Source organism: Antechinus flavipes, chromosome 3, assembly GCF_016432865.1.
Source record: "Antechinus flavipes isolate AdamAnt ecotype Samford, QLD, Australia chromosome 3, AdamAnt_v2, whole genome shotgun sequence".
In the NCBI taxonomy this organism is placed as follows: domain Eukaryota; kingdom Metazoa; phylum Chordata; class Mammalia; order Dasyuromorphia; family Dasyuridae; genus Antechinus; species Antechinus flavipes.
The window spans coordinates 578,539,509-578,556,825 of record NC_067400.1 but is presented as its reverse complement, the minus strand read 5'-3'; the positions used below and the strand labels follow the sequence as shown (position 1 = coordinate 578,556,825).

Genomic DNA, 17,317 nt, shown 5'->3' with positions numbered 1-17,317 from the left:
CTTCTCTCACTGCATTCACCCTTTTCAACTCTTTAGATAATTATCCCATCATATTCAACTCATACCCATATCCTTTATATACACTTTAACTGCTGTAATAATGAGAAAGTTTTTAGGATTTACAAGTATCATTTTCCCTTCGGGAATATAAACAGTTTAACCTTTTTGAAACCCTTACAGTTTCTCTTTTCTATTTACCTTTTTATACTTCTCTTAAGTTTTATATTTGAAAGGTAAAATTTCAATTCAGCTTGAAAGTCTTCTATTTCATTCAATATCTATTTTTCCCATTGAAGGATTATACTCAGTTTTGTTGGGTAGGTGATTCATGGTTGTAATCTACCTCCTTTGCCTTCCAGAATATCGTATTATAAGCTTTCTGATTATTTAATGTAGAAAATGCTAAATCTTGTGTTATTCTGACTTCATGATATTTGAATTGGGGTTTGGTTTTTGTTTTTGTTTTTGGTTGTTTGCCATATTTTCTCCTTGACTTGGGAGCTCTGAAATTTGGCTATAATATCCCTGGGAGTTTTAATGTTGAGATCTCTTTCAGGAGGTGATCAGTAGATTCTTTTCATTTCTATTTTAATCTCTGATTCTTAAATATCAGGGCCATTTTCCTTCTTGAAAGATGATGTTAAAGTAGAATAGACAATGAGGAAACAAAATTTTCACTCTTTGCAAATGATATGATTGTATAATTAGAGATTCCAAATGAATCAACTAAAAAACTATTTGAAATAACAACTTTAGCAAAGTTGCAGGATGTGAAATAAATCCACATAAATCATTGGGATTTCTATATATTACCATCAAAGCCCACTGGCAAAAGATAGAAAGAGAAATCCCATTTAAAATAACTGTAGACAATATCATATATTTAGGAGTCTGCTGCTAAGACAAACTGAGGAATTATAGGAACACAATTACTTTTCACACAAATTCAGATCTAAACAATTGGAAAAATATCAATTGCTCATAACAATTCTACCTAAATTAATCTGATTATTCGGTACCTTACAAATCAAATTGCTACATCAAAAAAATTTATAGAATTAGAAATTCAACTGGAAGAACAAAAGGTCAAGAAAATAAGACCTAAAACTGTATTATAAAGGGGCAATAATCAAAACCATTTGGTACTAGCTAAGAAATAGAGTGGCGGAACAATGGGATGTAAGTAAGCTACACAAGACACAGTAGTCAATGACCACAGTAACTTTCTGCTTGATAAATCCAAAGACTTCTGGGATAAGAACTGCTGGGAAAACTGGAAAATAGTATGACAGAAACTAGGCATAGACAACATCTCACACCCAATACCAATCTAAGGTCAAAAGGAGTTCATGACTTAGACATACAGGGTGATGCTATAAGCAAATTAGGAGAGCAAGGGATAGTTTATCTTTAAATCTTTGAAGAAGGGAGGAATTTATGATAAAACAAGATATAGAGAACATTATAAAATACAAAAATGGATAATTTTGATTACACTAAATTAAAAAGGGTTTGCCCAAACAAAACGAATGCAATGAAGATTAGAAAGAAATTAGAAAGCTAGGAAACAATTTTTACAGCCAGTGTTTCATTTATTAAAAAAAAAAAAAAAAGCTCAGAATAAAATAGAGGAACTAAATCAAATTTATAAAAATAAAAGTCACTCCCCAATTGATAAGTGGTCAAAGGATATGAACAATTTTCAGATAAAAATATTAAAGTCATTTATAATCATATAAACATGCTCTAAATCATTATTGATTAGAGAAATGCAACTTAAAACAATTCTGAGATACCACTTTACACCTATCCGATTAGTTAAGATGACAGGAAAAACTAATGATCATTGGGATGCAGAAAAACTGAAAACACTGCTGCATTATTATTGGAATTGTGAACTGATTCGGCCATTTTGGAGAGCAATTTGAAGCTATTCCCAAAGGGCTATAATGGACTTGTGATGAAAAATGTCATCAGCCTCCAGAAGTATGAAGACTAAATGCAGATTGAAATATACTATTTTTACCTTTTTTTGTTTGCTTTCTTGTGGTTTTTTTTCCTTTTATTCTAATTTTTCTTTTATAATACGACAAATGTGAAAACATGTTGAAAATTACTGTATACAAGGAAATCATAAAGGAGGGAAAAGGACTCACTTGTGCAAAAATGTTTTTAGCAGCTCTTTTTGTGGTAACAAAGAATAGGAAAAGGAGTAGATGCCCATCAATTGGGGACCGAACCAGTTGTGATACATGAAAGTAATGGAATATTATTTTTCTATTTTAAAAAATGAACAAGATGATAATAGAAAGGCCTGGAAAGATTTACATGAACTGATGCTGAGTGAAATGAACAGAACCAGGAATTCATTGCACACAATAACAGCAAGAATGTGCAATGATCTAGAAAAAGATCTTAAAAAAGTGAGTGAAGAAAACACTTCACTGAAAATCAGAATTGAACAAGTGGAATTGAATGACTCGAGGACACAAGAATAATCAGTCAAGCAAATCCAAAAAAATCAAACAATGGAAAAGGATGTGAAATACCTTCTGGGGAAGACAACAGACCTGGAAAACAGATCCAGGAGAGACAATCTGAGAATCATTGGACTTCCAGAAAAGAATGATGAAAAAAAGAGCCTGGACACTATTTTCCAGGAAATTATCAAAGAGAACTGCCCAGAAGTCATAAGAACAGAGGAAAAAATAAACATTGAAAGGATTCATCGATCACCCACTGAAAGGGATCCTAAAATCAAAACACCAAGGAATATAGTGGCCAAATGCCAGAACCCTCAGATGAAGGAAAAAATATTGCAAGCGGCTAGAAAAACCCAATTCAAGTATCAAGGAGCCACAATAAGGATCACCCAGGATCTGGCAGCATCCACATTAAAAGATCGAAGGGCCTGGAATATGATATTCCGAAAGGCTAAGGAAGAATGTGCAATGATCAACTGTGAAAGGCTTGGTTCTTTTCAGTGGTTCAGTGATCCAAAGCAATGCCACTAGACTTGGGACAGAAAATGCCATCTGCATCCAGAAAAAAAATCTAAAGTGACTGAATGTAAATCAACACATGCTAAGTTCACTTTTTTTCTGTTTTTTAATCTTTCAAATGGTTTTACCCCTTTGCTCTGATTTTTCTCTCCCAATGTGATTCATAAAGCAATGTATATTAAAAATAAACTTACAAAAAAAGAAAATGATTATACATGCATAACTTAAAAAAACAAAGATGATGTCTGGGCTTTTTTTTTAATCATGGCATTCAGGTTTATGTTCATGTTTAAGTTATCTCTCTTAAATTTATTTTCCAGGTTAATTATTTTTCTAATATTGAGATAGTTCACAATTTCTTCTATTTTTTCATTCTTTCGATTTTTTAATTGTTTCTTGATATCTCATAGTCATTAGTTTCCACTTGCCCAATTCTAATTTTTAAGGAATTATTTTCTTCAGTGAGCTTTGGACCTCCTTTGGTCGGTTTTACTTTTTAATGAGTTCTTTTCTTTGGGGAATTTTTGTACCTGTTTTTCCATTTGGCCAATTCTACATTGAAACAATAATTGTATTAAATATCATTGCAACAATTAGACAACATATCAAAGTTTGTGATGCATTTAGCCTGATAATAAAGGATGAGTCAAATGGCCCTGCCTCCAGCCAGAAGACCTCAGATTGAGGTTATAATACATTTTTATAAATGTCAAAATATTTGGAGATATCATGTTTTCTAGAGCTAAGGCCCAGCAAGCAAATTGTGCTCTGAGCTTGGCATAACAATAATCCTTTGTGTTCTGAATGACCTAATCTCTGCCAAGTATATAGCTTGGATCAATACCAGGTGCTCACTGAGGGATTTAGCTCCTATTTCCTAGAGCCATCCATCATATGTTCACAATGTCTATTCCATGTAACTGCCAGTACTACACCACTATTCTCATCAGATACATCTGGTTCTTATACCCCACAAAATAATCACAGCCCCCAGTTTTTGAGACAATAACTGTTTCCACAGGACACAAGAACGTCTGTATTGTTTCATGAGAACTGTCTCAAGACCTAAAAATGATTATGTCAATGTCCAGCCCCCTTATGTATATAAGCACTGCCTTACCCCAACATGTGAAGCCCGCCTTCTCAAGGGGGGGGGGGGGGAGTGGTTCCTTGCTTGCAAATCATTTTCCTCATTATGAAATAGTTATACCACTATTTTGTACCCCAACACATCTGCCTCTAGCCTGCTCTGTTTTGCTGTAGCCATTCCCAGATTAGACTAATCCAATCTAAATGACATTTTAAAAAAATTCTGTTGATGTAAGCATAGAACAACAAAAAAGGAACAAAAATCATATAATTAATCAATATTACAGAGGTGAAAGTATAATTAAGTGCATTGGCTACATCAAAGAAAGCAAGCATTACCCCAGGTGGGATGACAGCCATCTCTTTCTACCTCTGTGAAATGTTTCGGTGAATTTTATGTTTCCTAGCTGCATCCTAAGATTACTGATAGGGGCAACCTTACTGCCAAATGGGAAATGATATAAGATCACCTTAATTGTTAAGACAGGACAAAGTCAGGTAATCCAAGCTTCTCAATGACACCCTACAAATTTTGCAGGAAATGCTGATGTGTTTTATGAGAACAACTTTGTTTGTTCTTTAACTGGCAAGTTTAAGTCTTTAGAGAGAGAGACAAAATGAGCTTCTTCACTCAACTTCATAGTACAGATATAGTTACATATCTTGTTTATATGGTTACATAGACAGAATATGGTTATAGAATAAAAACAGAGAGTAAAATGAAATAGAAAATACAGGATCAAGAATTAATTCCCTCACTAAAATCAACTTCACAAAAGATAGGAGCCAGGACATTTAACTCAACATGGAACTAAACATGGAACAGCATGATGCTGATTAGAACAATGTCAGAGAAACTAAAAGAAAAAGTGGGCTAAGAATGGAGAAAATAATATAAAATGCAAACAGGGGTTTTTTTAGTTGGCAAAAAGGAAAGCAAGAAATAATTAGAATCACTGGCAGGAATTACAATGACAGCTCACCTTTCCAGTGTCTTCAGACCTCCCAGTAATGTGGCAAAGGATCACCTAAGAGAAACAAACTCGTTTTGCTCCACTTCTCTGTCAAGAAGGATGATCACCAGACTGAAAATGTGAAGGATCTAAAGGTTTCAGAGAAAATAAAGTCTAAAGTAAGGGAGGACTTAGTAAGAATAAAGAATAAATCACTATTAATGTGAGCTGATCCAATCATTCTGGAGAGCAATTTGGAATTATGCCCAAAGGGCTATAAAACTGTGCATACTCTTTATATCACACAAAGAAAACCAAAAAAGGGGAAAGGGCCTATTTGTACAAAAATACTTATAGCACCTCTTCTTGTGGTGGCTAAGAATTGGAAATTAAAGGGATGCCATCTATTATGGAATGGCTAAACAAGTTGTAGTATGTGATTGTAATAGAATATTATTATGCTAAGAAATGACAAGTAGGATGATTTCAGAAAAACCTGGAAAGACATTGAATTGATGCAAGGTAAATTGAACAGAACCAGAAATTCTACATAGTAACAGCAATATAATTCATTGACTAGTACAATGATCAAGATAATCTCAAAGGACTAATGATGAAGCATACTATCCACCTCCAGAGAAAGAAGTGATATTGATTCAATACAGACTGAAGCATGCTATTTTTTATTTATTTCCTTTTTTAAAATTTGATTCTTCTTGTACAAAATGACTAATATGGAAAAGTTTTACATGTATTAATTCACTTACATGTATAATCTATATCTGAATGCTTACTGTTTCAGAGAGGGGGAGGGAAGGAAAGAAGTGAGGGAGAGATAAAATCTGTAACTCAAAAATGTTTTTTTAAAAATGGAAGAAAAAATATACCCAGATGTTCTAAAAGAGCTCAGTTTAATTGACCTAGTTGAGGTATATCCTGGGGTCTTGTAAGAAACTATAAATATCTCTTATCAATTTCTTAAGTCTGGACAATCAACAAAACAGACAACCAAGCCCTGATTTGTAATGTCTTGCCATTTCTGAAGTATAACTGCTACCACTAAAAACTGAATAATCAACCATCCAGAGCCAACCCTTGGAAATATCCTAACCTTCAGGAAAGTCTTGTAAAGTAAAGAGCTCTTAATTGTAGAAGACTCTCTGGGTGGTTTGTGATCACTTGCAAAAAATAGCAGTGATCTAAAGAGACAACACAGATTCCCTAAGAAAAAGTTTGTTTACTCACATGTATAATCAATAATGTAATGCTTGCTTTCTCAAGGGATTGGAGTGAGGGTGGGAGAAAGAAAATTTAAAACTCAAAAAAAAAAGTTAATGAATTTTTAAAAGTACATGTAAGTGGGAAATAATTAACCAAATAAATAAAAACTTATTTTTAGAAAGATGCTTTCCTAAAAAGGAGTCACATTGACCTCTTTGACTAGAGTAACAGATCTTGCAGTTGTTATAGTAGTTGCAGTAGCAACAGTAGTAAGTGGGATGGAAGTGAGGCCTTCTCAGAAAACTGTCTCCTGCCACAGTTAAGACCACAATTCCAGGAAAACTCCCTCTGCTTTTATCCTTGCTTAATCTCACACAAACTGCTTTGTAATCCATAGTCCCTCTGTTCTAGTACCCTGAGGGTAAAGAGGCTTCTTGTGACAGATTGTGAGCCCTAATACTAAGTCAGGGACAACTGGGCCAAGTTTAGGATATTAAAAAAAATTGGCTCTGTTGCCTGTCCTTTGCCTTACTCTACTAGACTCTACTGGTGGAGATGACACCCTTTTCCTGCAGGAACTGAATAAACTGCTTTTTGCTCTGGCTCTGAGAAACAGCTATTTGAATTATTTTGGGTTAATGGTAGCTGTCCCCCACAGTTTTCTGGGAGCTGGTCTGGGACTTATGCTCCCTCACTAGGGATTCCCTCTCCTCACTCCCAAAGGCAGGTGTCTGTTGGGGGAGCGGCCCCCATAGTCTTTGGACTTGTCAGGGGAGATCTCGCTCTGGGAAAGGGGGAACCCAAAGAGACGGACTGGCCAGGGCAGGAACTAAAAGAAGCTCTGACAGACTAAGAGAGAGAAAGCCCAGCCATCTAGTGAGAGGAACAGTCATGTAAGATATACACATATAACCCACAGGTAAAAGCTGAATGGGATCCTGGGATTGTTATAGTGATCCAGCAAAAGTGACAGTACCTAGTAAACTGAGATGAACTGGGGCCCTGGGAGCATTATTATTGGAGAGACAGTGATCAGTGAAAGGGGCAATGCCTTGTAAGCCTCTCCAGGTGACTGAAGGAAGGAAGTGACCTTTCCATAATTGAAAATGGGCAAGGAGTAGTCTAACCCCGATAAACTGAAGCATGAAGTTAAGAAATAAATTGCAAAATTGGGGTGAACCCGCTACATGTAATGGGAAGAGTAAGAAGAAAGGAATTTAAAAGCAGGTTGGGTTTATGTGTGAATGTAAGTCTGTGTTTTGTCTTTTATGTTTTTCTCAGTCAGCTGAATTATAAAGTAAAAGAAATGGTCATTTTGGAATTTTGTTTTGTGTATCTTCATGCAAAGTAACCTGAATTTTTCTTAAGCTTTCAAGCTTCTCTCTCTAGAGGGGACTGAGAATGACTAGGACTGCTGTGTGTGAATTTATGTCAGGTACAGTCTTCCCAAAGAATAACAGGCCCCCCTAGAACCCCATGCTCTGGAGTCAGCCTCAGCTTCTCTGTAGATGGGTCCCTATGTTCCCCAATACCCAGAGTTCTAGCTTCTCAGGGGACTCTAGAGTCTCCCAAAGGGTGTAGTCTATTTCTATGTAGTTTGGGAACAGCAGTCCACACAGGGAAGATTTAGGGGGGGAGATAGTGAAGGGGAGGGAAACTGTTCTCTTTAAAATTAGCACTCTGAAACTGTGTTCCCTTTTGATCTATGATCCCTTTTGGAGTGTCCCCCCAGAGAAGTTATCTTTCAGGGATGCCAGACCCTTTGATTCAATTAGAAATCTTGGTCAAAAAGCAACCCTTTGAAGTGTTCTTAATTCCAATAGGAGATCTGGGCTGGATACTGATAAGCATCTAAGCCTGGAAACATTGGCTTCCTTCTCAACCTGAAGCCTCAAGATTCCTTTTAAAGGGCAGTTTCTAAACTCACTCTTTGCAGAAGGTCCAAAACAACTTGCTAGGACCCTGCCTGCTGAGAAGGCATTCTCCTCTCAGTGAGGAGAATTTCCCTAATAGGACTTTGCCACTATAGAAGTCAGTCTCTTAGCAAAACTGGCTTCCTGTCCAACAATAAACTTTCATTTTTGCCAATTAATATTTCGGGTTTCATGAATTCTTTCATGAAGAACCTGTTTGCTGACCATAACGGGATTTTAACAACTCTCACTACCACCTAACCTCATCAATAGGAGCCAGTTCCATTTTGCTCTCAGAATCCAATGTTTCCATCTCAGGTCTCAAATAATTTACTGCTATTTCAGAGATTTCAGGTAGTCTAGAAGAATGGAATTTTTGAGGGGGAAGAGAAGTTCAAAAATGTAACCTAAATTATTGTATTTAAATTTAAATTGTATATGATAGAATTACCTTCAATTCAAATATTTAGGAATAAGATTTTAGAAATATATGTGCATTAATATTGTAGTATTGCTACTAGAAGTTTAAATATGTATTTGAAGTTTTATAAAAAAGGTTATTTAAACCAAAGTTCTCTGGTAATTTATCTAAAGAGGTCATATGTTTGTATCTTCTAATTAGATGAAATATGTTGCTTACTAAATTGTATATTGGGTAATTTGTAAAAATTATGAGCTATGCTTTAAAATTTAGTCAGCTCTGCTTGACATATGTATAAGTTTTATGAAAATTGATCCAAAGTTAGATATTACCTAGATTGTAACTCTTAAAGTTGACAAAAAGGATGATCTTAAAAACAAAGGACAAGAAAGATTGATTTGCAAAAGCAATTGGTAGTTTGAATAGAACTTACGGTTAGAATCTCACAAGTTGAAGTATTGATTTTTAAAAATTTTTTTTCAATTTGTGTGTATGTTAAAATTGGAAACTTAACTATAAATGACATTTACATTTTGTGATAGGCTATGTTATGTCTATTTGGCTCTCACTTATGAAAATTGTGAAATTGTTAATTAAATTGTTAGGGATTATTGGCATAATATTGAAACCTGAAATTGTTAAGGAATATTGATAAATTGTTGGAAAGAGAGAGGAAAACAGGAAGAGAGAGAGAGGAGCAGGATATTTTGGCAGGTACCAAAAGATGTGGCTCCAGGACCCAAAAATGGAGGGAAATAATAGACACCTCCAGGAATATGAAATATGAGTAGGAGAGAATAGAAAGGGGGTTTAATAATTAATGATAGAAAGGGCCAAGTTCCTTAGTGGAAGTGGGGTGGGAAAACATAGTGAAGTTAGGAGAGACACCATGTAGCATAGGGGAAGGGAAAAAGAAAAATCTGTTGACTTAGAAAGGTGAAGGCTTAGTCTACCCTTACCTCACTTGGTATGGCTGCTCCTTAAAAGTGAAAAAACAATTCCATTCACTGGAATTCCCCAACTTCTGCCACTACCCCCCTTTCTGGTTAAATGAAATTACTTTAACATTAATTTCTTCTACTGTTTGAAGGAATAGCTTGTATTTTCATAGTGCCGATGACTGAATGTTTATTTTTATTTTTCAAATCTATGGCCTAAAGTTTTAAGGCAAAGTCATTTGTGATGCTCAAAAATTCTACTGCTTAGCAATGCAAGGAACTTCTAAGAGATCTTTGTTAGATTTCTGGTTAACTGCAAATTCTTTGAAAGTGGTTACTTAAAAACCCACTCAGCAAATCATATAATATTTATTAAGTGTATCATGGTCTCATTGTTTAATGAATATGACCTATAACTTTCTTGCTCCACAGGCACATGGGATAGTTTAAAATTTAAGACCAGATTAGTGAAACCAATTGCTATTGAGATAAAATCACTTAAGATTATAACTTAATTGTTTTGAGTTTCGAATTTGGGAATGATTATCTGATGAATTATTAAGTTAGTAACCCACCATTTAAGAGCTGGATTGGCTAAACTGGGATTGTTATTACATGATTGGTTGTCAACTTGTGCCCTCAGACTAAGGCCTTATAGATCAGTTTTGATGCTGTTATTATCATGCCTCTGCTTTTTCCTCTTGTAACAAATTTCTATAGTCAGAGTAGGTGGTCAGTGGAAGCCATGAGCACAGATAAAGTATGTAATATTTTGCTATTTTCGATCTCAATATATGTAGTCATTATATCTTATAATGAAGTAAATGAATATTTGGCCTAATCATCTATTTGTTGCTACATGTATGGGTCTATGTGAAATAAAATTTTTAAGGGCCTTATGTAAATGTAAAAACAATTGATACAACTGTTTGTGGGACCTGTTATTTTATTGATTATTGAAACTGAAGTTGAAATCTCTTTTGTATGATTAAAGAAGAGGATTTTAATTACTCAAGTTTTCTTAGAGGGATGTAACTTATGGAATATTTTGTTTCATCAATAGGAAAGTCAATTTTATTTATAATGTAGTCTTTAAAAGAGATGATATCTATTTACAAAATCTTCAGGGAAAATATAAGCACACCTCCTGGGAATGAGAGTTCTGCTCTTTCTTTGTACTTGCTCTCTCTCTCTAGTTTTCTTAGGTTTGTTTTCTGCTAGGCTTTGAGAAACTCAACTTCAAATGTCCGGCATTAGACAGTTGTACTGGTCAGCTTCAAGGGTATGAATCAACCCACTAGATCTTCAATTACCTCAAGCCCCTTCAAATGGGACCTTGTAAGATGCCCCAGCTCAATGTCCATTCTCAGCAGGAAACAGTTTCAGAAGATGAGATCATTGCTCCATATTCCAAAAGACTTTGGGCCCCATTTGTTTTGGGAAGGAACTGGAACTAGTTGGTGAATGGACCCCAAACTACCCAATGTCTGGGTGGGTTCCCTGTAAGAAGTCCATCAATCCTGTGAAGGGAGGAGGTTATGTATGATTAATGCTATTCCCCTGATGCATGGGGATATCAGATCAGAGTAAGATCTGAGTTAATATCACTGGAAAAGGATATTGCATAAACAATTTAGTTTGATGCTTGTCGAATTATAGAATTATAAAGACTTGACCAGCCTTGATAAGTAGGTACAATTGTGTCCTAATAGAGAAAGAGATTTTTATGGGAATGCCTGTCATTTGGAATAAGGTTTGGTTTGCTACAGGTGCCAAACATTTAGAAAATGAAGATTAAAGAATAAGTTGGTTATACGTGTAATCGGTATAGATCTCTTAAGAAGATTTGGAATCAAGTTAAGGACTCAAGGCAAGTGATAGACACCATTGCCTGGGTAGAATTATTAAAGTACTTTGTAAAAGAGCCTGAAGAAAGAAATTTCCACAAAATAACAGAATTGCAATGCTAGTCCCTTGTGTCTGGAGATTAATCAGCTTGCCTCTCATGTCAGGGTGAAAGATTCCAAAATCTAGGGACTATAGTGGCATGTACCCAAATCTGGAACGTAACTGAGGGTAACTCTGGCAATTTCTCAGATGAGTATACCCCAAGCAAACCTTGGGCAGTATTGTAGAGACAACACTCTCAAACCTGCTTTGCCCGGGAACTGAGTGGGCACCTTACACCAATCCAATTGGCTTTTACCATGGCATTCCATGAAGTAAGAAAGACTGAATCAGGAAGAATTAAGTCAAGGATGATGATGAATTCAAGGCTAGAAATCTAGTTCTGTATTTGGATCATTCCTATTCTGGTGAGTAAATATTATTGGATAAGTTACACCAGAGAAGTAGTGATGAGAATAATAATGAGATGTCACTAGCAGAATGGCATGGGAAAATAGAATGCTTCTAGAAAGATTATTGGCAGGAAGAGGAGAAACATATGTTACAATTAGAAGTAGTTTCACTCCTAGTACAGCCCTATCAAAAGAATTAGCAGAGAATTCAGGGATTAATTATCCATCCTGTGTAAGGAGATCTGTGCAGAAGTTAACAGACTTTTTATGAAGTGAGATGTAAAAAAAATAGCCAAATGTGAGAGGTTAGAAAAGGATATGGAGACAAAATTATTAAAAAGAAAAAAGTGGGATGTGTGAGAAATGGATGGGCATTTGCTTTCCACAGATATGAAAATTAAATTGGAGAAATGAAACAAATTAGAAAACTTAAAATCACAAGGACATCAAGGAATAAATATGGCTATTTTCTCCCAAAAGAATGTAAGCTTCTTGGGAGTAAGGACTGGCTATGTAATTGATGGGGGAGTGAAACTGTGTTCCCTTTAATCTGTAAAATTATCACTCTAAAATTGTGTCCCCTTTTGATCTGTAAAAGAAGGGAGATTCCTGATCTCCCAGGCGCCATAGAATCTATGAGAGGGCATATTTCTCAGGCTGGGACTTTTTAAGGCAAATCACCACCACCCCACTGATAGCCAGATCCTCATTCAAATTCAGTCTGAAAAAGCCTTCAAAGTAATTTCGTTTCAATTGGGAGATCCTGGTCTGATCAGCTCAAATTGCCCCCAGCCCTTCTCCCCTGTCAAGATCTGCTCATAAAATAGATTTCTGCTCACTCAAAAAGGGGACAAAGCCTCAGGGCCCTCCAAAGTCAAATGAGACACAATTTACATCATATATATTTAATTAATATGACCGACTGAAAAGTAAAACAAAAAGCAAGAAGAGTAAGGGCAGCTAATCAAAGACAGCACATGTGTCTTTCAATCTAGACCCAGCCAAGCTACTCAGGCTCAGAGCTCCTCCAAGTGGCAACTGGGATGATGCTAATCAGTCAATAAATAAGCATTTATTAAGAAGCCCATCTTCTCTATTCCCTACAACCTAACTCACCCCACCAAGATCCTTTCTATGCTAAGGTGTCCATACATACTGAAAGAGAATGCCTAAATGAGATGAGACAGGTAGCAAGTCTGATATCAAGAGCCATGTATTGTTTTGATTGTGGAGACAGAGACAGAGAGTGTTCAATTTCTAACTTGATTTCTGTATTGCCCATCCTCAGGTAATGGAAACTTAACAGGTAAAACTCAGTCCATAACCATTTTCCAGTCAAAAACCATTTATTAACTGGATGTTGAAGATAAAAGATAAAAATCAAACAAAACTTCCCCTTAAGGAGTTTACATTCTTCCAGGGGAAATAAGACAGCTTAGAAACACTACCTCTCCTTTCCTACTTCTTTGAAGAAGCTTTTGGCTCTAAACCCTGGCTTTTCCCTTTTTAGGCTCCTCACTGTGAAGCCACAAAAAAGGACCAGACTGCTTCACTCCTGCTATCTCCACACCTGACTCCTGCCATCCCTCATACAGTTGTCCACTAAAACAACACAATTTGCCTGTTAATACTTTCATCAATGCAAAACCAAGGAACAAAGGAAAACTCTCCTTGCTAGTGCACAAAAAGGGAGCCTCCTCATTTAAGTGAGATCTTTAGCTGAGGAAATGAGTGACTAGAATGGAAAGTTGAAAGGTAAGAGTAGAATAAGATACTGGGCTTATATCCCAAAGAGATTTTAAAGAAGGGAAAAAGACCTGTCTGTGCAAGAATGTTTCTGGCAGCCCTCTTTGCAATGTCCAGAAACTAGAAATTGAGTGGATGCCCATCAATGGAGGGTCAAATCAGAGTGGCTGAATAAATTGTGGTATATGAATATTATGGAATATTATTGTTCTCTAAGAAATGACCAACATGATTTCAGAAAGGCCTGGAGAGACTTATATGAACTGATGCTGAGTGAAATGAGCAGGACCAGAAGATCATTATTTACTTCAACAACAATACTACATGATGATCAATTCTGATGGGCGTGGACATCACCAGAAATGAGATGAACCAAATCAGTTCCAATAGAGCAGTAATGAATTGAACCAGTTACACCCAGCGAAAGAACTCTGGGAGATGACTATGAACCACTATATAGAATTCCCAATCCTTCTACTTTTGTCCGCCTGCATTTTTTTATTTCCTTTACAGGCTAATTGTACACTATTTCAGAGTCCGATTCTTTTTGTACAGTAAAATAACTATTTGGACATGTATACTTATATTGTATTTAATTTATACTTTAACATATTTAACATGTATTGGTCAACCTGCCATCTGGGGGAAGGGAAGGGGAGAAGGAGGGAAAAAATTGGAACAAAAGGTTTGGTAATTGTCAATGCTGAAAAATTACCCGTGCATATAACTTGTAAATAAAAAGCTATAATAAAAAAACAAAAAACAAAAAACCAAAACAAAACAAACAAACAAACAAAAAACAAGAATAGAGTAAGAATGGTCCATAAACCCCATGAAAAGATTTCAGGGGTTCACAAACTTGAAAGGGAAAAAATTACATTTTTATTTCAACATAATTGTTTTTCTTTCTGTGTCTGTGCATTTTATTGTACTCACTTGAAAACACAATGCTGAGAGAGGACTTCTCCATACTGTCAGAGATCCACTACACAAATAGGTCAAGAATCTATTGTAAAGACTTTTACAGTAATTGACCAGAGAAAATGAATTCAAATTTCTTTTCTATTTTGTTTTTTCTTTTTTTACTTCATTTTTTCATTGATAAACGACAGCTGTTCTTTAGTGATCTGGCCCGCCCATCTACAACCCGTAATTACTATCTCGTTCTTCCTCTCCCCAAATTATCGGTCGGTCAGTCCTTGTCCATCCGTCCCCGCATTTTATTCAAGGATCCTACCCCGCACCTATCTGGCAGCCTCCACCTGTTGTCAATCACTTCATTAAGGCCCCGCCCCTCGAGCTGTCAGTCTGAGTCAGTCCCCGCCCCCTCCCTGCCTAGCTCTCCCTCAGTCTCCACCTCTAATCCTCCACAGCTGTCATTCAGTCTCAGGGCCAGCCCCGCCCATCCCTCAGTCGGCCTTCAGCCCCGCCCCCGGCCGTTGGTCAGCAGTTGGAGCCGGAGCAGCTGAGGAGGAGCCAGAACCAGAGCCGCGGCCTCCTATCATGGACCTTCCCGAGAGTCTGGGGCCCCGCCTACCTCCGCGGCCCCCGGCCCGTCCGTGCCACCGCCCTCGCCGCCCCCGGGACCTGGCGCTGCTGGCGGCCGTGCTGGGGTCGCTACTGGCCATCGCCACCCGGGGCTACTTGGGTTCCAGGGAGTCCCAGGCCGAAGGGCTGCGGGTCAGGCCCAACCTAGGGGCGGGATCTGGGGAGTGGCAGCGGGAGAGGGAGGAGGGGACTACGCCCAGCCCCCGCCCCTCCAAGCCCCGCCCCCGCCCCGGGATGAAAGCAGCTGCTATTGGGGGCACAGACTCAAGATTTCATCCTGCTGTTGGGGGTTAGAGGGCGTAGGTCCTCAGTCTCTGAGAGCCAATTCCTGACGTCCAGCAGCTGGACGGAAGTCCCCCAACACGGCCCCCCAGATCCCGTGCGGGAGGCGGGCCTGAGATCCAGCCGGGATCCCCGGGGACTGCGGGACCGCGGGGAGTCGGAGCCCCTCTCATCTGCGCCTTTGCCCCGAAACAGGAGTCGGCCGTGACACGGAGGAAGACTATGTTCTTCTTCTCCGCTCTGGACGTGAATAAGGACATGTACATTAGCGCCGAGGAGTTCAAGCCCATTGCTGAGATGCTGAGAGGTAGTGGCAGGAAAGGGAGGCTCCGGGCCAGACCCGGGATGACTGATCAGCCAGAGATCCTTCCGAGACTGCTGCTCCTTCCCTCTTCCTTGCCCTCTCTTCCCAATAAGTTTCAATCAATCCTGATTCTTTCCAGGGTGAAAGATAAACTAGAAATGCTTTGTCATCTGGTACCGGTGTTCTCCTGAGAAACAGGGGGCAATGACGCATAAGTCCATGCACCTCCCATTCTCCCCCCCCCCACATACACACCCCCAGAGCAGAAAGACTATTAACACGTCTATGTCCCATAGTGATAAAGCCTCTCACTGACTTTGAGAAGGCCCAGGAGCTGATGAAGGAAGAGAAGTCCTCTCTCAAGGAGAAGTTGACTGTAGTAGCTCGATTCCAGCCTCTGCTACTAGATACCATGTCAAACAGTAAAAGTGGTTTCAAAGAAGTAAGTGGGGGGAGACAGAGGGCTTTGGGGGACTTAGAATATAGGCGCAGGGATACTAGCCTGAAGGTGAGAATTCAGACTCAAGAGGCTCTGGATGAAGGGTCCAGACTCTGGACCCTGTGGGACATAAAGGGATGTCCTGAGCTAGAGCAGTCCTGATCCCATATAGAACACTTCTGTGCTTCTTGACCAAGTAGTGCTCCCATATTCCCAGACTTCTGCTACCTAAATTGGGGACAATTCATTTAACAAGCAAAACAAGGAAACCAGGCTCTTGTCATCAGTACAGGGGATTCTCATGCTGTAATCAGTGGAGAAGGGGGGAGAGAAGATTCTGGAGGCTTGACATGGATCAAGCAAGGCATCTATGTAAATAACTTGAGCAAAGATGGGGTGGCACATTGCCACATATTCTACCAGGGTTTCAATTGCTCAAAACATTTATGGATTCTTCTTTAGGGAGAACCTTTAGAAGCAATTTAAAAATCGCAAAAGAAAATTTTATTGTTTCAAAAGTTGTTTTTGAACAAAAAAGCATTACTTAGCTTGATCATCCAATTTCTTTATCATGACTTTCACTGATTGGAAGTATTTTTCTAAGAACCAAATCCATCAAAAAGAAAAAGAAAAAAGAAAAATTCTGCTCAAAAATGCAAAGTGGAGAAAGCAGAAAAAAGGCAACAGAATGAGATCCCTTTCTCTCTGAAAGTGTGAGAAATGAGGAGAGAGACTTTGCTATTTTAGGTCTTGATTGAAAGGTTGACTACAGACTGCCAACATTTCACCTTCTGCTTCAAGTCCTGGGATAGAAGAAGGCAGATATGTCCCTTTTCCAAGAGTCAGTACAATCGCTCAAAAAACAAGTGTTAGGAAGACTGATGTGTGTAGTTAGTGCCTAAGACCAGAACAGGGACAAGAACATAGGCTAATGAGGGCTTGGTGATTTGCCTCTTCAACAGAAACCTCTCCTGAGCCCTTACACATTAATTATCTGCTCTTCTCCTACAGAGAAGGATTGTGTAACCCTCCTGTTTGTCCCTATCCCACTCTGGGGGATAACAAATTGCAGACAGGATTCCTATTGGGAAAGATAATGCCCAATATAAGATAGTAATGAACTAAGTTTCCAGGAATGGAGTACTCTGATCTGGATCCAAT

At 38.1% G+C, this 17,317-nt stretch overlaps 1 protein-coding gene across 2 annotated transcripts in view; it reads left to right on the top strand.

Annotated features, from left to right (window-relative positions):
* Nucleotides 1-17,317, top strand: part of LOC127555678 (selenoprotein N-like) — a 61,673-nt gene that overhangs the window by 27,836 nt on the left and 16,520 nt on the right. The window contains exons 1-3 of one of the 2 annotated variants that reach the window (XM_051988184.1): nucleotides 14,954-15,263; nucleotides 15,609-15,720; nucleotides 16,014-16,159. In XM_051988184.1, the coding sequence (XP_051844144.1) occupies nucleotides 15,087-15,263; nucleotides 15,609-15,720; nucleotides 16,014-16,159 (435 nt within the window). In that variant the 5' untranslated portion in view covers nucleotides 14,954-15,086. Of the gene's footprint in view, nucleotides 1-14,953; nucleotides 15,264-15,434; nucleotides 15,721-16,013; nucleotides 16,160-17,317 lie in introns of those variants that run through there. The other variant, XM_051988186.1, reaches the window with a different exon arrangement.